The following is a 22,395-nucleotide window of genomic DNA, read 5'->3' as shown; positions in this document are numbered from 1 at the left end:
TGAAAAACTGTATTATTGCCAATTCTTAAACTTTCATCACAGCCATATGAAAGCGGCACCTAAGAACTGGAGCCGAGGCAATAAAGTGCAATTGTCTCCCTCAGCAAGGAATTACGATCCTAAGACACCTCCACTCTCCCAGGAGCTGCCTGTGTGCCGCCGCCCCAGCCTTTGCCAGTTTCTCCCAGCCCTTCTCTGCGGCAGCGCGGGGCGTATGTTAACCCTTGGGTCTGGGGTCCCGCTGTCCAGGGGATTTTACCAGCCCCACCAGAGCTTGCTTGTCACAGACCTGATGGGGAGGGAGGGGTCTCCGGCATCCCACCAGTCTTTGGGGGGGCTGATGTACATGCACCACAGCTCCCAGCTGTACCCGTGGGCGGAGTTCTCGTAGCGCTGCACTTCGAAGTTGTCCTGTTTGATGTTGTCGATGGAGGGGAGGATGACCCGCTTCCGGTTCTCCTGGATGCGGGACAGAACAGGCTCAGCCCTGCAAAGCAGAGAATTCATAATCAAATCATCTTTCTCCTGGTGCGTGGATGAGCCAGCAGTCTTCCAAAACCATCCCAAAGCGAAGAAAATTCAAAGGCTGGAACATAGAAGGAAACAGTCATCAGAAGGCATGTGACCTACCCAAGTTTGAGCATGAGACTGCCATGTAGGTTTTTGTTTGTTTGTTTGTTTTGTCTTGTTTTTTTTTTCAAGACAGGGTTTCTCTGTGTAGCCTTGGCTGTCCTGGACTCACTTTGTAGACCAGGCTGGCCTCGAACTCACAGAGAAATCCACCTAACTCTGCTTCTGCCTCTCAGAGCATTGGAATTAAAGCGTGTGGCACCACACCCAGCTTCACGTAGGTTTTTTGTTTGTTTTGTTCTGTTTTGTTGTGTTTTTCGAGACAGGGTTTCTCTGTGTAGCCCTGACTGTTCTGGAGTCAATTTGTATCCCAGGCTGGCCTGGAATTCACAGAGATCCACCTGCTTCTGCTTTCTGGAGTGCTGGGATTACTGGCATTGCTACCACACCAGGCTCCATATAGGTTTTTTGTTTGTTTGTTTGTTTGTTTAAAGATTTATGTTATTATGTATACATGTTCTGTTTGCACGTATACTTGGGCACCAGAAGAAGGCACCAGATCTCTATAGATGGTTGTGAGCCACCATGTGGTTGCTGGGACTTGAACTCAGGACCTCGGGAGGAGCAAGCAGTGTTCTTAACCTCTGAGCCATCTCTCCAGCCCCTCCATATAGGTTTTATGTGTTTTTTTTTTTTTTTTTTTTCTGCTCTGTTTTGAGATAGGCTCTCGCATATCCCAGCCTAGCCTTAAGCTTGCTATGCAGACCACGAGGAGGACCCTGAACTCCTGATCCTCCTGTCTCCACTCCCCTGGTGCTGGGATGCAAAGCATGCACAATCACAGTCGGTTTCTGTGAGGCTGTGGGTCCCCCCCACCCGGGCCCTCCTGCATGTTAGGTCATCACCCTACCGGGCAAACTACGCCCCTAGTCCAGTTGTGCTTTTAAAGACTCTTCTGTTCAGTTGCCCAGGCTGGCCCAGAACTCCTGTGCAGTCCAGGTTATCCTAAAACTGCCAATTCCATCTCCACCCCCTCGCCCAGCCCCCTATATCTGCTAAGTGCTGGGCTTAGAGATGTACATCAGCTTGGTACAGCGTACACCAGACACGGTACTGAGGATGGAACCTAGGAGGCCGTGCGTGTTGGAAAAGCACTTGGCCAGCACCAGGACCCACATCCACGGACACTCTGTACACGTCCAGGTATAGATGTGTGCATGTGAGCCCAGGGCCCTCTGAGGGCACAAGAGGGTTTCCATTTCCCCAGAGCTGGAGCTCCAGATGGTGCTGAGCCAGCTGGTATGGATTCCGGGAACCAAGCTCAGGTCCTCTGTAGAAGTCGTCTACGCTGGGCCACCCCTCCAAGTCTTTTTACCACACACACTGTTTCCATCTGTGTGTGACTGACAGTTCTACACAGCTTCCCCTCCAAGCACTGTCTGTCCCCTCTCGTTGCTGATGTTTTTTCCTTTCTTTCTGATATCCCCAAATAGGTCATTCCTGCGTTAGATTTAATAAGCAGCTTCATTAGTTTCTTTGTGTGGGTGCGACTATTTTTGTTGTTTTAATTGATTATCTAATTGATTGCTTAAAAAGATCTGGTTGGCCTGCCGTGGAAGGCTTGGAACTAATTAAATCCAAAGTCGGGCAAATCTTGACTCCGGCTGTGCCTCCTCCCTCAAGACTGTAGCCAGCATGAACTGGTTCTGGTTTTAAGGTGTTAGCCGGCTGGCTTAGCCCAAAGCAGATGGTCAAGCCACTATGTGTCTGTGAAGCCAGACCAAGGAAGGAATCACTTTCCACATTCCGTGAGCTAAAGATGGCTCACGTAAGCCGAGACATTAACCTTGCAGCTCAGACCAGAGGATGGGCTTGGGAAAGAGTCAAGTGGAAAATCCCATTTCTCTGTGCTCTTCGGGAGAATAATGAGAACTTACAGCCTGCAGCAATCTCTTCTCATTTGCAGCTATTGAATTACCTGTTGGCTCAGCTCATCCTCCTGCTTAAAATGAGCAATAAAACATACCCCGGGCCTCTGATAGTTTTACACACATGGCGGAGGTGGAAGCCAGAGGGAACTTATTCTCCTTGGCTTCTAAGGCTTTGTCCCTCACGCCTTCGCTGGAGGGACTCTCTTCGGCAGCCAGCAGGAAGCAGAGCCACCAAGAAGCTTTGCTCTAATGGCACCTGTTCCAAGAAGCCATTCCTCCTCCTCCCCAGTATGGAGGCTAACTTTTTGGGCTCTTTTAAAATATAGTTCTACTTTTTTTTTAATTAGGTGTTACATGCATGTGCTGTTTTTTTTTTCGTGTGTGTACATGTTCACATGTGTGAAAGCATACATGTTTGAGTGCATGTGTGTGTGCTCACATATGTGAAAGCCAAAGGTCAATGTCAGGTGTCATCCTCAAAAGCGCAGGCACCTACTTTATCTTTTTTAAGACTGATTTTTATTTATGGACATGTGTGTATGTCTGTGTGTGTGTAATTGTGTCCCCCTGGACTGGGCTTATAGGCAGTTGGTTTTGGGCCTCCTGATGTTTGTGCTGGGATCTGAACTAGAGTCGTCTGAAAAAGCAGCAGACCCTCTTAACTACCAAGCCACCTCTCCACGCCTTCCACCTTATTTTTTGAGGCAGCGTTCCTCCCTCAACTCAGAATTCGAGGATTCCACTGGCCTTGATGGCAGACAGCCACAAGATCCTCCTGCCTCCTCCTCCCCCGTGCTGGGGTTATAGGTGCTCACCACTTACGTGAGCATTTTATGTGGGTGCTGGGGATGAGGACTCAGGTACTCATGCTTGCATACCAGGAGTCTAACTATCCAAACATTTCCCCAGATCCTGCTTGGCTCTTTTAATTGAAAAAAAAAAAATTAGTATTTTAAGTTGGCCTTCGAAGTCACTTTCTTTCTGATATCCCCAAATAGGTTATTCCTGCGCTAGATTTAATAAGCAGCTTCATTAGTTTCTTTGTGTGGGTGCGACTATTTTTGTGGTTTTAATTGATTATCTAATTGATTGCTTAAAAAGATCTGGTTGGCCTTTCATTATTGTATTTCCATATATGCACGCCATTACACTGTATTCTTTCTCTGCAAGTGTGCTGAATGTGCACACATGTGTGCAGATGTGCCTGCCTGTGCATGCATGTGGAGACTAGAGGAGGATGTCAGATGTCCTGCTCAGTAATTTTCCATCTTATTAACTCAAGACAGAGTCTCTCAGTGGACCAATGAGTTGAGCCTCGGTGAGCCTCTTGTTTCCTCGCCTCATAGCCCTGGGTTACAGGCACACTCGGGGTTCTCCGTGGCTTTGGTGCTGGAGATCTGGATGTGCGCCCGCCCTTCAGTTTACACAGCAAAGACTTTATCAGCCGAGCCATCTCCCCATCGCCTTCGAAGAATGATTCTACAGCCCAGGCAGGAGCCCTGTCCCCTCTCTATGACCTTTTCTCATTTTCCTACTCCCCAATTCCACAGTGGGGTGTCTGTGGTCATGTGACCTACTGTGTTTCCTCTACTCACCTGGTGATCTTGGGGGTGGGATGGGGCTTCAACATGTGACAACATGCTTTGTCAAAGGGATGTAGACCCAAGTAACAGTGTCACAGCTGAGAAGAAACTTGGAGAGCTCTCTGAAGGGTGAACTGAAGTTCTCACCTATGTTGGGAGAGTCTGTAGGTCTGATTGGTTATTTAGGATTTCCAGTGATTAAGCTGGTGGGATGGCTCAGTGAGTCAAGGCACCTGCCACCAGGCCTAACTACATGAGTTCAATCACTGGGGCCCACATGGTAGAAGAGGAGAACCAATTTCTGCAAGAAATTGTATTGCGTGTGATTGTGGAGAGTTGAAATATTGAAGGTCCACAGCCAAATCACCTTGGGCTATCTGCTTCCTGGCCTGCCTCCCCTGCCCCGCTTAGCTACATCTCTTAGATTGCGTAGTCCCACCCATTGTTGCCGTTTTAGAGAAATGACTTAATTTTTGAGACAAGGACTCATGTGTCCCAGGCTGGCCTTGAATTTACTAACCACCACAATGAATGTGATGGTTAAACGTGATTGGCACCTTGTCAGGATCTAGTATCAAACCAGATGTCTGTGGGGGCACATCTGTGACACAGCTTCTAGGCCAGGTTAACTGAAGTGGGAGGGCCTACCCTGCATACAGATGGCACAATCCCACGGGCTGGGGTGCTGAAATGGATAGAAAGCAGGAAGTGAGCTGAGCACCAGCCTTCGTCTCTCTCTGCTTCCTGACTGTGAATGCCATGTGACCAGCTGCCTCATGCTCCCACCATCATCTCTTCCCCATCACAATGGACTGTGCACCCTCAAACCATGAGCTAAAGTTGACTTCTTTCTTTTGTAAGTTGCTTTTTCAGGTACTTTTTGAAGCAGCAAGGAGAAAAGTGACGGATACATTGGTGAGAACAAAAACAGTGTCTAGAAGCCAGCCAGTGATTTACTTTCTTGCTTTCTAACTTTACTCCAATGGCCTTCTCACAAGCATCCCCATCCTTCCGGTCACCCCAGGGGGGAAAAAAAACAGGCAAAATTCCCACCTCCCACTAAGTTTTGGCTCATCACCTACCAGCCAGCAGTGAATTCCACGTGGGCATCGAAAAAGCCAGTGACCTGGCCGGTGGCTGCCTTCCAGCCCTCGATTCGTGCTCGTATCAGGCCCTCTCTCTTTTGGTTGCGTACCACCTTCACTAGCCCAGGGTAGCGTTTGTGGACATATTCTTCCAAGGGGGCCTTCAGCTCCTCTATAAACGACAAAACACAGGAAGTGCATGAATAAGTCACCTCGTATCTGCTCTCCAGACGCTGTGATGGGGTTGGAGGCACTAACACCTCATGGGGAGCGCCAGAGTTTGGTTCCCGGTACCCACACGGGCGGCTCAAAACCTGTAACTCCAGCTCCAGGTGACCTGATGCTGCATGGACACCCGCATACATGTGCACATGTTCACACTAAGATTACAAATATGCGTAGCTTAAAACTATTGACTCTCAGCACTCGAGAAGGCAGAGGCAGGCAGGTCTCTGTGAGTTTGAGGCCAGCCTGGTCTACAAATTGAGTCCAGGACAGTCAAGGCTACACAAAGAAACTCTATTTCAAAAAACAAACAAACAAACAAACAAAGAAAACATTGAAAGTAAACATTGTAAAACACCAGCATACCCACAGGTCTTTAGAAAGGTTTTTGATGGCTAAGGAAAAGTTGGCATATGAGGACTTTTAACCCTCTGGGAGTTAGAAAGCTGGACTATGTCTCCATACACAGCTGTACTGTGACACTTGTGGATAGTTAACATGATGGACTGTGTGCCCACAGACTGTAAGCCAGAATAAACCATTTGTTCCTTAAGTTGCTTTCATCATGGATTTTGTCATAGCCACAAAGAAAGTAACTGACATAGGATGAAAAGTCAGAGAAAACTCAACACCCTCTTTGGCCTCCCTAGCCCTGAGATCAAAGGTGTGAGTCACCACCCTGTTGTTTATGAGTCAGCATTGCTCACTGAACCTGGATCTTGCTGATTCAGCTAGATGAGCCAGGCAAGGGGCCTCAGGGATCCTCTTGCTCCTGCCCTCTCAGTGCTAGAGTTTGGGGCATGCACAATTGTACACGGCTCTATTATGTGGCTTTGTTGCAGAGAGCTCTGAAAGTTCCTTTAGGAGATACTATACAGTTTCTTCCCATCTTAAGGATACACAGCAGCTTTTGCCAACTAAAAGGCATGTGTTTTCAGCATATGTAGGGGCTGGCCTCTCTGTGTCATGGGTTTTGTTCCTTAAAGATATAGCCATGTGGTTTCCGGAAGAAGAGAGAACGGGGTATTCAGATGAACAGGGAGAAAAGATGGTGAGTTACAGAATCCCTGCCAGTCAAGGACTGGGATGATGGAAGCAGAAGTCTGTGCACGGTGCTCCCACCCCCAATGTCAAACTCACCTATTCAAACACTAACCCTTCCCCACCCCAGCGTATGCCATGGTATATACATAGAAGTCAAGAGGGCAATTTGCAGGAAGGGCTTCTCTCTTTCCACTGTCTGGGCCATGAGGAGCAAGCTCAGGTTATCATGCTTTCCAGCAAATTCTTTCACCTGTGAGTTATCTCTTGGCCTCTCACATTTATTCTTATTTCTCTTCTTTCCCTCTACACAGTTTTAAGAAATGTGAATGGGAACTTCAGAGCTGTATAGATAGTCCAAGGAAACCATGCCAGAGGTTACAAAAAAAAAAAAAAAAAAAAAAAGGCCACAGATGAAAGTGCTTCAGCTAGCCATTTGGAGCAGGAGTATTAAGGGCAACAATGGTTTAAAGTTAGGCACAGAGGCGAGGGGACGTACATTCACTATTACATGGAAAAATGTATCACTACAGGGCTGGTGAACTCTTTCACCTGAGCAAAGAAAGATAGCCTACCAGAAAACAGTTAATAATGTGACCAACAGGAAGTCCTGCCAGTGGCAATGGATTAAACACTCTTCATTTGAAAACAGCCTCTGAGAAAGAAGTGGGGCTGTGAGAGGGCCTGCGGTAAATCAGTCACTGTGCTAGCGTGAAGACTGGGGACTGGATCTCCAGCACCTATGAAAAGCCAAGGGTGGTGGTATGAGCCTGTAACCCCAACATCGGTGGGGAGGGCAGAGACAGGGGGATCCCTGGGCTTCTGGACTGCAGCCCAGCCCCAGGTTTAATGAGAAAGCCTGTTTCTAGTAAGGCAGAAGGTGGCTGAAGAAGATACACACCAACACACCCACATGAACACGAACATGGAGGCACGTGTGTGCATGAATGGACGCACAGGCACACAAACGAGAAAGGGCTATGGGGGTCGCTCAGCCGTAGGACATACCAGCGCCCTGGTCCAATCCCCAACACTGAGGAGGAAAAAAAGAATAACACTTCATGTAATTTTTTTTTTCCTCAAGACAAATTCAGAGAAGAAAACAAAAACCTATTTCTGCGGAGATAAATGTTTACCTTCCAGGACTAGAGAAAATTCAATACTAAATTGGCCAGGTGCCATTTGGGAATCCTTGTGTGGCTGAAGGTTTTGATAAACAGTATTTGGGGAGTTGGGGAGCAGGAGGCAAATGCCACCCATGATGAGTAGGAATTCGCCAGGGAGACTCTCTGCTTCTTGGTAATAAGACCGGCAGCTGTCATCCGGGCTTAGGGACGGAATGAGACGGGTTCAGACAGCACGGACCAACCAGGGAGGACGTTAGCACAGAATTCTCCCCCAGACTCCTGTGCTGTCTCCACAGGGTCACAGAATACACCGTTGGTGTCCCCTGTCTCAAAGCCCTGTTCAGGGACAGGGACTAACCCGGCAGACTCGCTACACTTACTTCCAAAATCGATGCAAGAAGCTCTGGGCCACACAGACACAGGCTTGGGAGGTGTGTGTGACCATTTGCCCAGGCCGGGGCAGTTCAAGGGTCCACAGTGGATAACCTCGCCCCTGCATGCTCACAGAGTCTGTAGGGCTGCAGGCTGAGAGTAATCAAAGAGCCTGCTCTCTCCAGGTGTAGTACATGAAAAACTGGTCTGAGCTCGAAAGTGTTCGAGCACGTTAGCTTGCATTGCAGGTCTGAGGTGTAGCCTGAGAAGTGTGTGCATGTTGTCTCTGTCTACATGACTATGTGGGCACATAATGATGAAAAAAAAATCTTTAAAACCAACAAACTATTTGTTTCTGTAACGTTTCACTGTGTATATATATACGAGGTATTTGTACGTATGAGGTAAGAGGTGGGTGACAACTGTAGTGCCCAACCAGAATTTGATTATTGTTGCCATCATGAGCCCCCACCCCCACTCCCGCCCCCGATGCCACTCTGATTACTGACACCAGTCTTCCCGCAGCTGCTGAGTCAAGGGACCTGCTGCTCCCTGACAACGTGTGGGCTGTAGCAGCTGGGGACATATGGTGTGTTCCCGTCAGAAAACAGAGCAAGGGTGCCTGTCTCCAAGCCAGGGCCCCTCAGAGTCCCAGCCACCCAGGAGCCTGTGAAAACACGAGTTTCCTGGCTTGTCTTGACACTGGAGTAGCACAGCCAGTCAGCGGGGTTTTGCCAGAAGCCCAGAGGGGTCTTACACCAACACAGGAAGTCGCAGATGCACACATAATGAAAAGTTACCATTCCCAACATCTGAAAATGCTCAGGTCAGTAACACCAAGGGCATTCACAGTGTCCTAGGAATGGTCCATCGCCCCAGTCATAAGCCCGGAAGCCTCGGAAGCAGTGGTTCTCAACCCGTGGGGTGTGTCCCCTTTGATGGATCAAACATCCTTTTCAAAGGGGTCACATGAGACCATTGGAAATATCAGATACTCACATTATGCTTCATAACAGCAGCAAAGCCAGTTATGAAGTGGCAAGATAATAATTTCATGGTTGGAAGGAACTGTTTTAAAGGGTTGAAGCATTAGAGAGGTTAAGAACCACTGCTCTAAACACTTGCTTTCATCCACCCCCGTCCTAGCCCCTGCTGACCACTGATATCATTTTCTGCCTCTATGAATTTGCTTATTCATTAGGCTCACACAATACATGGCCTCTTGTGTCTGCTAGCCTTAAAAGTACTTTAAAAAACAATATATTAGTTTTATATTCATTGATGTTTTACCTGCATGTATGTCTATATGAGGGCATCAGATCCCCTGATAGAGGAGTTACAGATGGTTGTGAGCTGCCATGTGGGTTCTGGGAACTGAACCCGGGTCCTCTGCAAGAGCAGCAAGTGCTCTTAACAGCTGAGACGTATCTTCGGCCTCTAAGATATTCTTTTAAAACATTTTGCTTATCATTTCCATAGAAAGTGAGAGATGTGTGTGTGCCATGGCACATGTGTGGGGGTCAGAGGGCAATGCTGTGGAGGTGGTTTTGCCCTTCTACCTTTACGTGAGTTCTGATTGAATTCCAGTCATTGGGCTGGTGCAGCAAGTGTCCTTACTTGCTCAGCCATCTTGCTGCCCTTTGGTCATTTAAAAAAAAAAAAAAGATGTTTTTCTTAAAATTGTTTGTGTGTGCTTGTGTGTATGTGTGTGCCTGTCTGTCTGTGCTCTAATCAATGCTAGTTTTATTCTCTTTCTGTGATAAACAACTCTGATAAACAAAAGCAGCTTAGAAGAAAAAAGAAAAGAGTTCATTTGACTTAACACTTCCAGTTCATAGACCACCATGGAGGAAGGGCAGCAGGAACCTGAAGGCAGGCCCACTTGCAATCCCATGCAGCATCACCTCTGACCAGGGAACTCAAGCACAGCCAAGGAAGTACAGCAGGAGTCACCAGGAATGCTCCTTGCTGAAACTCTGACAGGCTCATGCTTATCTAGCTTCCTAGATAGCCCAGGACAACCTACCTAGGGAATGGTGCCACCCACAGTGGGCTGTACCAATAAAAATAAAGAAAATGTTCCTCCCCACACCATGCCCACCACCAATCTGACTTGAACAATCCCTTAATTAAGATTCCCTTCTCAGGTGACTCTAGGCCAAGTCAAGTTGACAAGTAGGACACCAGCAATCAACTATGGATACATAGTTGATCATTGCTCCTGGCCAGTTCTCTGTACTCTCCTGAGTCACCAAAAGATGGCAACTACTCCATCCCCCATCTGTAAGGATCTACTACGACACTTAGGTAACAGTCCTTCTCTCAGGGGGGACCTTCCAGTGGAAACGGTTCACTATGGTCTACATTTGTAATCTCAGAGTTCTGGTGGTAGAGGCAGAAGGATCAGGAGTTTGGCAGAGGTGGGGTCATCCACTGAATGAATGAGTGAGTAGACTGCAATACTTCTTTGGGGGGTGGGTGTACCAGTTCTTACATCTTGCTAATACCCTAGAATATTCTCAGTACCAGCCTTTGGCCACACCCATGGCAAGGACTCCCCATTCACTGAGACTGGGGTTCAATGACATTCAGCTCAGAAGACACAGTTTATCACAGACATTCATCAGGACACTTTCCATTTCTCAAGCATCATCTTTCCTGAGATATTTTTGTATTTTATGTATGTGCAAATCAGCTACGAAAAATAGACTAAAAATTCCTAGATTCCCAGGTGTGCATGAAAAGATCTTTATGCCTAAAATAACCAGCTCACTAAATATATGCAATGCAGCCGAACCAAGACCAATGCCTAGCTAATCTTCAGTTGCCTTGATTAGATTAAGAATTACTGAGACACAGCTTTGGGTATGTCTGTAAAAAAAAAAAAAAAAAATTCCAGAGGTGATTAGATGGAGGAAAGGCCATCTTCAATGAGAGTGCCATCCTACCATGGCTGTGCAGCCATTTCCTCCAGGAAAGGGGGAAGAATGAGACTCAGGAAGTAAAGAAACTTCACATGTCTGAGAAAGTTGAAAATTATAAGAGTTACCAGACTCTTCCCCTCACTGTTACTGAAGCTGTGGGGAGAAGAGACTCGCTAGGTGAGCTGCCGGGAGGTTTTCAGACCTACTGAGCTGCCAGCAAGTCAAGCAAGAGAGCTCCGGGGCCTCGGCTTCCATGAGTCACCATCCTTGTTGGGGTGGGTTTCTCAGTGATGTAGCTGAACTTGAGCATTGAGTCATAGCTGCTCCTGTGAGTAACCACTCAGCCACACGACTGTTAGAAACACCCAGAAGGCTCATTGGCCTGCCAGTCAGACCTTGGTAGAACCATTACTTTGGTCTGTCTTGTATTCTCATTCTGGAGGGAATAGATATGAGCATGTTGTGTCTACCCAGGAAAAGTCACACTTAGCGTGTTGCATAAAAATAAAACAACAAACAGACAAAACAGAGTAAGCCAGCTGAAGGCTGATGGTCTGCCTTCTTAGATCCTTGCTCCACCATCACTTGGCACCCTCTCCTGGCCATTGCGTGCCTCACCTCAGCTAAAAGCCCCTTCAGCCTGACCATGATAAACCACGAACAAAAATATTCTACTCATTCTCTTCAAAACTGGGGTTGGGGCGAGGGCGATGGCTCAGTGGGTAAAGTGCTTACTACAAAAGCATTAAAACATGATGCTGACAACTGGGTGCAGGCCTGTAATCCCAGCACTTGGGCAGGCAGAGGCAGGCAGATCTCTGTGAGTTCCTAGGCTAGCCTGGTCTACAGAGTCCAGGACAGCTAAGGCTACTCACAGAGAGAAACTCTGTCTCAGAAAAAAAAAATGATGCTGACACCCAGGACTCATATTAAAAATCAGACACAAGGCTGGAGAGAGGGCCCAGCCATTAAGAGCATGTTCTGTTCTTACAGAGGACCCGGGTTGGCTCCCAGAGTCCACATGGGGCAGCTCAGAACTACCTGTAACCGCAGCTCCAGGAGATAAACACCTTCCTGTGGACTTCATGAGCACTCACATTCTCACGTGCATATATACCCAGAAGCACACACACCCAGGGACACACACACACACACACACACACACACACACAGAGCGCCCTAACTAAAAATAATAAATTTCGGTGTTTTTAAAGCCATGTATGTGCAGTGTCATGGCTTATAAACCTAGCTTTAGGGAGGCAGAGACTGGTGGATTTCTTTGGCTGCTTGGTGTGTTCCAGGTCAGTGAGAGCCCCTGACTCAAAAAAAAAAAAAAAATCAAGATGAACAATACCTGAACAATGCCTCTAGTCTCTCTATGCATGCTCACACAAGTGTACAAGTACCCTCACACACAAGCCTGTTAGTACACAAACACAATGAATGCTTAAAATATGAGGATTTTTTTTTCTAAAGAAATGTGGGACAATCTTCTTTATGCAAAAAACCAAAAGCTCTTGTTTTTATAGTTTCACAAAAGCAAGGGTGGGGTAGAGGTACAGTTCAGTGATTAAGGGTGAATATTGCCCTTCCAGAGCACCCGTTTAGTTCTCAGAACCCACAGCAGGAAACTTCCATCTGTAACTCTGGCTCCAGGGGCTCTGATGCCCTCTTTTGGCCTCCAAAGGCACCTGCATTCATACATGCACATTTACACACACACACACACACACACACACACACACACAATTAAAAACTAATAAGATAATTTCATTACAAACTACATAAACATAGAGGTAGGGCCCTTTGGATGGCTGTGAAGGGTGTCCAGGCCAAGCAGAAGTCAAAAGCTTCAGTAAGACAGACTGCCTACCCTGATAATCGCTGTATTTTAAACATCCCAAGTACTCAGCTTGGATGATCACTAATGAAATATTTATATTCCCAAATTGCTAACGAAGCTGAGTAAAAATGTCAGCTAATCAGGAAAAAAGCCCCAGAATACACCTCTCAGTGAGATTGGACCCCCTTTCATAATCTAATGAGGATGTCTCACAAACCTTAACAATCCACAATTCTTTCTTTAGTGAGTCTTTGTTAAAGGCCACAGGCAGCTGTGACTTTACCTGTTTCAACTCTTCCTACCCCCTTGGAAACTCTGTTGACGTAAAAGGCTATTATGACCATCAGTTTATAGATGAGAAAATGGAGGCGCAGAGAGGGTGTGTGTCACCCCAATATTCATTAGCGAGAAACCAAACCCCTGTCTGTGCATGGTGGGATGTGTCTGTAATATCAGCACTTAGGAGCTGAAGCAGGATTATGAGTTTAAGGCAAGATTAGGCTATATAATGAGACACAAAGTCTCAATATAAAATTTAAAAGGGGGGGTAAGGATATTGTTCAGAAGTAGAAGACTGCCTAGAATCCCCCAATGAGGGGCTGGTGTGTGGCTCAGCGGTAGAGCTTTACTTTGAGTCTCCCATGAGCGTCAACAGTAGAGCACCTACCAAGAATCCCACAGGGAAGTCATGGCTCAGGAGCAGAGCTCTTGCCTACAATTTCCAGTAAGGACTGAGGGTGTGGCTCAGTGGTTGACCATCTGCCTAATTGTTCCAGTGATGACCTGGAGTCACGGCTCAGTGCCAACGCTCCTACCTATCATGTACAAGGCCCTGTTTCAACAACAGCAATAAAAGCTAATGTTCCTGATGAGAGATGGCATATAACAGGGAGGTTTCTGCATGGGCTAAGCACCCTTATGAAAGGCCCAAGGAAGCTAGTTGGTCTTTTCCACTACATAAAGGCACAAAAATAGAGCAGGCCTTTACCAGGCATCTAAAATGCTGGTACTTTGACCTGGGACTTCCTAGGTCTCAGAACCATAAACACTAAATTCTACATTTCCACTCTTGACTAATTATCTAGTCTCTGGTGTTTTGCTGTAGCAATGCAAAGGGACTAAGGAGGCATCAGTAACCTTTCCAAGCTTATCACATTTGTAAGTGATGTGTTGGCCCACATCTTACTCCTGTGAAATTATTAAATCTGACATCTGTCTGTTCATGGGAACCTTCTGACGCCTGACATGGACTTGTCTTAAGGACACACTTTTCCCAGAGGCTCTGTAGTACATTTGCCTGAAAAAAAAAAGTTACCAGTGTGTAGCCATCTTACCCAGGGACATATGAAGAACAAATGTAAATGGGTGTAAAGAACCCAGAAAAATACATGACCTTTGTCCTAGTTACATTTCTGTTGCTGTGCTAAAATACCTGGCATCAAGCAACTGACGGGAAGAAAGATTTACTTCAGCTCGAAATCCTGGTTACAGGCTGTTATTATGGACGTCAGTCCCGGAGCTTCAAACAGCTAGTCATACCACATCCATTCATGAGCAGAGAAAGATGCACGCTTGCTCACTCACTTGCCTGCCTATGCTAAGCTTGATTTCTCTATTCTTATGTAGTTCTGAAACCTTCTGCCTAGGGAATGGAGCCACCCACGGTGGGCTGGGTCTTCTCAAATCAATTAACAACCAAGACAATCCTCACATGTTCAATATAACATATATAAAAGGGAATAAGGAAAGGTAAATATTGGCTGACAAGGAAGGGCTGAATACACTTGAGTCATAAAAGAAGATGTAAAACTAATTGCTTTTCTAGTTTTTACTCATGGATTTTTTTCATTTTTTTATTTGCTTTGTTTTTTTTTTTACTGGTAGATAAGTACATAAAATATATTCAATAATGGAAATGTAAAATCCATTGTGAAGTCCCAGAGCTTCAGAATGGCTACTCTAACTGTATAGAGATCCTTTGAAATGTATTGGACTTTGGGTCCGGTCAGTTTCACTGTGTAATGGTTTTTACTTACAAGTTTTTTATAATAAAGTTTTAATAAACATAAGAAAATTTAAGAGTCAAACAAGACAACCCCCCTGTAGACATGCCCACGGGCCAGCCAATGTGGACAAACCCTCACTAGGACTGCCCCAGGTGTTTCAGTTGTACATGCTAACAACTAGAGCTGACCAGCAGCTCATTCCCTTCGGAACTTGAATCCCTGGTGGTGAAGGGGACAGGGTCTACATCACTCATAGGGTGAGGGTCCAGAAGCACAGGCTCATGTTTTGGGCTGGAAATGGATATTGATCCTTCTAGGTTGCCTTCCACAGACAGTCATCGATGTTTCCAACAGCAGGGCACATGAACAGATCAAGAGGGTCTGATCACCAGTGAGACACAGAGGGGACTTTCTGGGCTTTAGATGGCACAGTTAGGAAGGAATTGGTCTGCCGTGGCAGCAGCAGTGTGACGCTGCCTGTTCACATTTCAGTGGATACAGGAGCAGAGAGAGGGAAATAGTGGGGCTCAGCTCACTTTAGTCATCCAAAGACCCCACAGTGTGGAAGACAGCCCTGCCCACGTTCAGAACGGATCTTCAGTCCTAAGTTAAACCTCTCTGGAAATAAGCAGAGACACACAGGCACAACCAGAGGTGTAATAGAAGTTTTGATTCTTTAAAAACTCAGTTATGTTCTGTAAATCTGTTTTTGTTTTAATCCCAAGTGTGGGATTTTAGTTTGTCCACAGCTGATAATCATCTCAGCCTGCCTCATGCAGCAGGGAGGGGGTGGTGGTCTAGGACTCTGAAGATCTGGGAGAGAGAAAGTGTGGTGTGCTGTTCTGTCATGTGGCAGTTAGGAGAGACCAGAGACAGATGGAGAGAAATGTCTTACCACAGCAGCTTGGAAGACACTGGCTGCGTTTGCTATTGATACACATTGGTATAGCGCCATTGGTATAGCCCGATAAGAACCCACTGACTCTAAACAGCTGGGAGAAGTAAAGGGGACCCCTCTCCCCACTAACCTTCTCTCTCCTACCTGGGGTTGTGTGGGGGAGGAAGGGAGAGGCTTTAAAGAATCCCAAATAAAAAAGAGGTTAAAAACGAGCATCCACACAGAAGTATGTCTCCCAGGTGACTGGCAATAGATGAATCATCACACCACCAGAGTGAATGAGTCATGGTGTCACAAAAGTCTTGTGACATTCCCATTGCCGAGACACGGACATGTCCACCTCTGAAATCCTTAGATCAAAGTCGATCCAGACTGAGGACACATGCAGGAATGCTTCGTTGGTACTGGGCTATGGGGCTAGCTCAACAGATAAGGTGCTTACTGTGTGCAAACTAGAGGACTGAACTCCAATTCTCAGAACCCAAGTAGCAGCCAGGCAGGTATGGTGGCTGCCTGTAATCCAGCACATGAGAGGCAGGGACAAGGGAGCCCTGGGGCAAACTAGCTCACTAGGCTAGCTCACTAGACTAGTAGTAGCCTGGGAGATCTGGGTTCAGTTAGAGACTTTGTCTCGGTGCATAAAGAGGGGAATGCTGACAGAAGATGCATAGCATCAGCACTTGGCCTCCACACATACACACACAAGCACATACATGTACATGTATATACAAGGGTGCCTATACACATGTGGACACACATCCACACATGCATGAGTATCACACACATGTGTACACATGCACACACACGTAGAATGCAGTAAGACAGAAGATGGCTATCTTACATATTTTATTCTTTGAGCATCTCACAGGTTTACAGACTTAAATAATGTGCTTGTTGACTAGGAAGAAAAGGGATGGAATGAGATGAGGGGGAAAGAGCAAGACGCTTCAAGAAGAATGGAGAAGGTTTAAAAGGGATGTTTTTGCGGTATCTGAGAGCATTTACAGGCAACGTTGTGGCGAGATAAAAGGAAGGAAACAAGAAAGCGAAAGATGCACGAAGAAAGCAGAAGACAGGCGGTTCAGAATACCAAAGCACTGAACTCAATACACTGCTCAAAGCTGTGCAGCCATGAGGGCCACCAGGGAAAGGAAAACCTCTATGGCTTTCAACTGTACTGTCAAAAAATGCCTGCTGTCTGTTTAGTCTGTTCCTCCTCCAGTGCCAGTGAGATGGGCCTGCCAACCCAAGCTCCATCCCTGGCACCCCTGTGTGAGAACTGACCACCCAACTGTCCTCTGATTACCTCACATGTTCTGTGGCAGGCATGCCCACCAACCAACCAACCAACAAACACATCTTTTTATTTTTTAAAAAAACAAGCAAGTTCAAGTTACAGAATCTGATGGAGCCTCCTGGTGTCTACAGCGGTTATCCCAACATAAGATGACACTGGCCATCCTACCCATGCAAAAAGCATTCAAGGCCCAGAAAGATGGATCAGTAGGTAAAGCACTTGCTGTGCCATCATGAGGACATGAATTCAACTCCTAGAACTCATTTTTTTAAAAGAAGTAATGCTCAGCGTAAGCTTGTAATCCTAGTTCTGGGGAAGTGGAGACAGGCAGATCTCAAGGGTTTACAGCCAGCAAGCTTTGGTAAGTTTCAGAAGAGTGGCAAGATCTATATAATAATAATAATAATAATAATAATAATAATAATAATAATAATAAATTAAAAAGAGGGAAGGAAAGAAGGAGAAGAGAGAAATAAAGAGAAAGAGTGAGAGGGGGAGGAAAGGAGATAGGAAAGAAAGAGAAGGAAAGGAAAGGAAAGGAAAGGAAGGAAGAAAGGAAGGAATGGTAGTTAGCACATGAGGAATGGTAACTGAGCCTGTCCTCTGACCTACTCTTGCATACACACACACACACCACACACACACACACACAGAGAGAGAGAGAGAGAGAGAGAGAGAGAGGTCAAAAAATCTGGTATCTGCCAGCACTAACAACATGTGAATTTAAATGATAAAATTTGTCTACAGGCTGGAGTGCGTTTTTCTTTCATTACGTTTCTTATTTACTGTGATATTGATTCTGAATGCTCTGAAGCCAGCAAACCTCTTTCCTTGAAATAGCAGGAGTTGCCATCATTAAGGAGCAAAAACAGAACAAAACGGAGGACATGAAAAGTTCTCAAGACCACGGGGAGGCATCTCGGCTCTGGCTGCACCTTCCTTGAGTTTTCTTTAAATGCAGTTGGCAGCCAGGGATGGAATAACTAAAGCGAGTCATGTGACCAATTCCCTTTCTCTGGCATTGTAGGTGAGAGTCCAGCGCACAAGTAGAATGCTCATGTGGGTTTCCAGGAAATATCCACACTGAAGTTTTGCATGAGTGTTCTACAAACAGCTTGTAGAAATGGACACATCTCTTTCTACCTCAGGGGGACATATCAAGTTATATAACAGGAGTGTGGGACACAACTCAGAATAATACTTGCTCTACAACAGTGGATCTCAACTGGTTCTCAACTGGTTCCTAATGCTGCCACCCTTTAACACAGTTCCTCATGTTATGGTGACACCCAACCATAAAACTATTTTTGTCGCTACTTCATAACTGTAATTTGCTAGTGTTGTGAGTTGTGATGTAAATATCTGTGCTTTCTGATGGTCCTTTGGGGATTGAGACCCACAGATTGAGAACTATTATACTACATATACGCACACACACATATATATATATGACCAATACTCTAGAATTCACATTAAAGAAAAGAAGGAAGGAAGGAAAAGGAAAGGAAGGAAAGGGAAAGCAAAGTACAGCACAGCAAAGCCAACCCAAACCAAGCCAAGCTAGATATGGTGATGTAATCCAAGACCTGGAAAGGAAAACTGCCTTTCCCCGGAGTGCATTGAACAGCTAGTCTGATCAAGGTACTGACAAATAAGAGACACTGTCTCAGAAGGAAAGAAACAAACAAACAACAAACAAGGTGAACAGAAAATCAGGACCAGAATCTCTCTGTAAGGGACCTAAGTGCTTATCTCACTGGGAGAGGACTTGCTTAGAACCCCCAAGTAAGGGGCTGAGTGTGGCTCAGTGGGTGAATTCCAAGAACTCCCCAGAGAGGTGCTGGGGTTACTGCCCAGCAGCAGAGCACCTGCATAGAGTCTCCCAGGGATGGGTTTCATGAGGCCCTGGGATGCATCTTCATCAACTGAAAAACAAACAAATAAAACTATATATAGAACTACATAGTAGCACACTAGGAAGCAGCTGAAGTCAGATGGAACTCCAGACAATGAATGCCTTGAATATAACGGTGGAGTAGAGCTGTGTAAGACATTACCATTAGGGGAAACTGAGGGAGAGGGACAAAGAACTCAGTACATCCTTTCACCATTTCCTACACATTTATATTTTTTCAGATTAAGTGGTTTTTGTTGCTGCTGTGTTTGTTCTCTCTCTCTCTCTCTCTCTCTCTCTCTCTCTCTCTCTCTGTGTGTGTGTGTGTGTGTGTGTGTGTGTGTGTGTGCGCAGAAGTGGATGCAGGTGCCTATGGAGGCCAGAAGGGGTCACCTCCCCTAGAGCTGGAATTACAGGCATTTGTGAGCCACTCAAGCTCAGGTCCTCTGCAGGAGCAGCAGGCGCTCTCCACTGAGTCACCTCTCTGAGCCCTTCTTTTCTCTTTTTTCTTTCTTAAAGCCAAGTGGCAAAGAAAGCTTTGGTTGGGCTTCTTCTCCGCCCTGCCCCCCACCGCCTCCAATCTCTCAGAGGTAACTCTACACAGTGCCTACCATCCCCTTCATCACACAGCCTGAAAGCACAGGCACGGAAATGCAAATGTGTCACCTAGCTGCGATGACAGAGCCCCTGAGCAGGCGCTGACACAGTGCCGTGATCCGGTTGGAGGCGACAACAAGAATCATTTATGATTAGGGAAGCTCTTTCCAGGCAGGAGGAGAGGGAGGTGCTGTTCACAGGAAGAGTGCCTGGCCGAGCGTGGAGCTGTGTGATAACGCCGTATCTCCCACCTCTGTCAATCAGAGCCTCACCAACACTGGGAGAATGTTATCTCCCCAAACACAAGACGTCTTCTATCTCTACAATTATGAGCCCAGAAGAAAAGCAGACAATGCCAGGTGGATGCTTCTCCAAATCCTTTCTGGAAGACCAGAGAGTAGAACCTTCCACTCAAAAAAAAAAAAAAAAAAAAAGTTTTCTAACCCTACCTGTCCTGCTTTCAACTTCTGAACACAACTGAACAAGAGAGGACACTGCCAGGTGTGATTATCGTAAAGACAGCATCAGTGACAAGTTATATAACCAGCCCGATCACACAGAAACCAACCAGGTGATGCTTGGTAGCAGGTGGGGTGTTAGTCAACTTTCCGGTTCTAAAGTGCATGTCTTTACATATATATACATATATAAGTATTTATGTATGCATATATATATGTATGCATACATACACACATACATATAGGTATATATGTGTGTGTATATATATATAGAGAGAGATTTTATATATATAAATAGAATATATATATATATAGAACTACATAGAAGCACAATAGGAAGCAGCTGAAGTCAGATGGAACTCCAGCCAATGAATGCCTTGAATATAACGGTGTGGTTTTTTCCCTAAGATATATAGTCTATTTTAGATCGCAGTTTTGGAGGTTTTAGTCAATGCTAGTGTCTAATCAACTTGATAAAATGTATGATAAGCAACAGATATAGTGGCAGACACCTATGAGACCCAGTACTGGGAAAAACGAGACAAGAGAAATATGAGTTGAAGGCCAGTGTGGGCTATATAATAAGACACTGCCCTAACAAAACAAAAATTACCAAGGCTGGAGATGTACCTCGGCAGTAGAATACCTGTCTCAAATCTTCCAGTGAGGGACTGGGAATATGGCTCAGAGACAGACTGCTGGCCTGGAATTCCCCACTAAGGAAGGGGCCAGAGATTTGGCTCAATGGCAGAGCCCAAGTGTAGACTCATCCCTGTGAGAGGCTGGGGCATAGCTCAACAAGGTGCCAGGTTTCATCCGCAACACCTCAGAACGAAGACACAAATAAATTAAAATTAGGATAAAACAACATGAGAGGAGACGTTTTAACCATCGGAAGTGTTGAGCTAAACAGTACAGAGTCCTGAACAGCAATCATCACCATCTCTGGGACTCTGTTTGCTTTCTCTGACTGAGCTCTGGTGCTCATTAACTGATAAATCTCCTCTCTTCCCCTAACTTTTGGGTGTTCAAGTGCAGTTTAAGTGGGTCACTATGAGAAAAAAAAAAAAAAAAAGGCTCAATGGACATCTTGGACAGCTGGGCCAGGCTTCTAAATCAGAAGATAAAAAGTAAAGACCAGCCTGAGAAAGGCCATTTGTGGAAACAGACAGCTCAGGAAGAAAAACTAAAAGGAAAATTGCACACTCATACAAAAGTATTGCCATCCTGCAGGGAATAAGAAAACATATTGCTTCCATTAAGTCAAGACAATATCTTATAAAAGGGAACTTTGGGGAAATAATAATAATAAAAAAGAATACTTTTGAAACTAAAGCTATGAGAGCAGAAAAAGTTCAAGACAGTGGAAGAGAAAGGTAGAAGATGAAAGAAAAGAAGCTGACAGAATAAAAGGACTTTTCTAAGGAAAGATGGAGAAATTAGAGGGTTGAGTAAATCAGTGGTTCTCAGCCTTCCTAATGCTGTGACCTTTATTTAATACAGTTACTCATGTTATAGTGACTCCAGCCATAAAACTACATTCACTGCTACTTCATGGCTGCAGTTTTGGTGCTGTTATGGCTCATTATGTAAATAGCTGAGGTGTAGGATATCCGGTATGTGAGCCCCCCAAGGAGGTCCCGACCCACAGATTGGGAACCTCTGAGCTAAGACCTCTAAGGTTGGGACGATGGGAGTCATGGAATGAGGAAGGAAGAGCACACGAGGAGAGTGTTCTGGTTTCTCATCTGTTGCTATGGCAAAACATTCTCACAAAAAGAATCTTGTGGAGGAAAGTTGTTTCACACTCCCAGGTCACAGTCCACCGTTCATAGACACCGGGAGGGCATTCAAGACATGACGCTGAAGTAAAACTGTGGAGGAACGCCGTATGCTGCCTCACCTGAAGGCGCGTGCTTAGCCATTTTCTTACACACTCCAGGACCACCTCCCTAAGGACTTCGCAGCCTACAGCGGGCTGAGCCCTTCTGCATCAATTAACAGTCAAAACAAACCGTCCACAGAAATGGTCACAATCTCATCTGGGCTAGCCCTTTCTTAAGGCTCTCTGTCCAGATGCCTGCAGACTGTGTTGAGAATTCAGGCTAACCAGGATAGGGTGTAATCTCCCACCTATGGAACCGATGGGTAGGAGAAAAATGCTTAAGTAGAGGGGGACTCTCAGGATGGTGGCAGGGGAAAAAAAGAAGCTAAGGGAATGGGAAAGAGTCATAATAGAGCGAATATTATTTGTGTGCATGAAATGGTATAACGGAACCCATTCCTGTATACAGTTAATATAAATTGATGAAAAAAAATAGGTGTTTTGATGTACACCTGTGTCCCAGCATACAGGAGGCAGAGACAGGAAGTTCAGGTGTTCCAGGCCAGACTGGGTTTCAAAGTGAAAATTTGCAAAAATAAAACAAACAAACCCAGATACAGCCACCATTCCTGTAACCCCGGCCCTTGAGAGACAGGAGGATCACTACGAGTTTGAGGTCTTCCCATAGAACAGGATAAAACCCTATTGTTGAAAAGTCT

The 22,395-nt window shown here is 45.8% G+C and overlaps 1 protein-coding gene across 1 annotated transcript in view; it reads right to left on the bottom strand.

The window, feature by feature from the left end:
• The window catches only part of Galnt17 (polypeptide N-acetylgalactosaminyltransferase 17), a 418,231-nt gene that overhangs the window by 187,333 nt on the left and 208,503 nt on the right, over positions 1-22,395 (bottom strand). Inside the window, exons 4-5 of the mRNA XM_021656996.2 lie at positions 5,167-5,341; positions 290-487 (exon numbers count right to left, since the gene is read on the bottom strand). Of these exons, the coding sequence (XP_021512671.1) occupies positions 290-487; positions 5,167-5,341 (373 nt within the window). The remainder of the gene's footprint in view (positions 1-289; positions 488-5,166; positions 5,342-22,395) is intronic.

The sequence above is a fragment of the Meriones unguiculatus genome, chromosome 4 (assembly GCF_030254825.1).
Source record: "Meriones unguiculatus strain TT.TT164.6M chromosome 4, Bangor_MerUng_6.1, whole genome shotgun sequence".
In the NCBI taxonomy this organism is placed as follows: Eukaryota; Metazoa; Chordata; class Mammalia; order Rodentia; family Muridae; genus Meriones; species Meriones unguiculatus.
The sequence above is the reverse complement of the archived record's forward strand: the minus strand, read 5'-3'. Positions and strand labels throughout refer to the sequence as shown.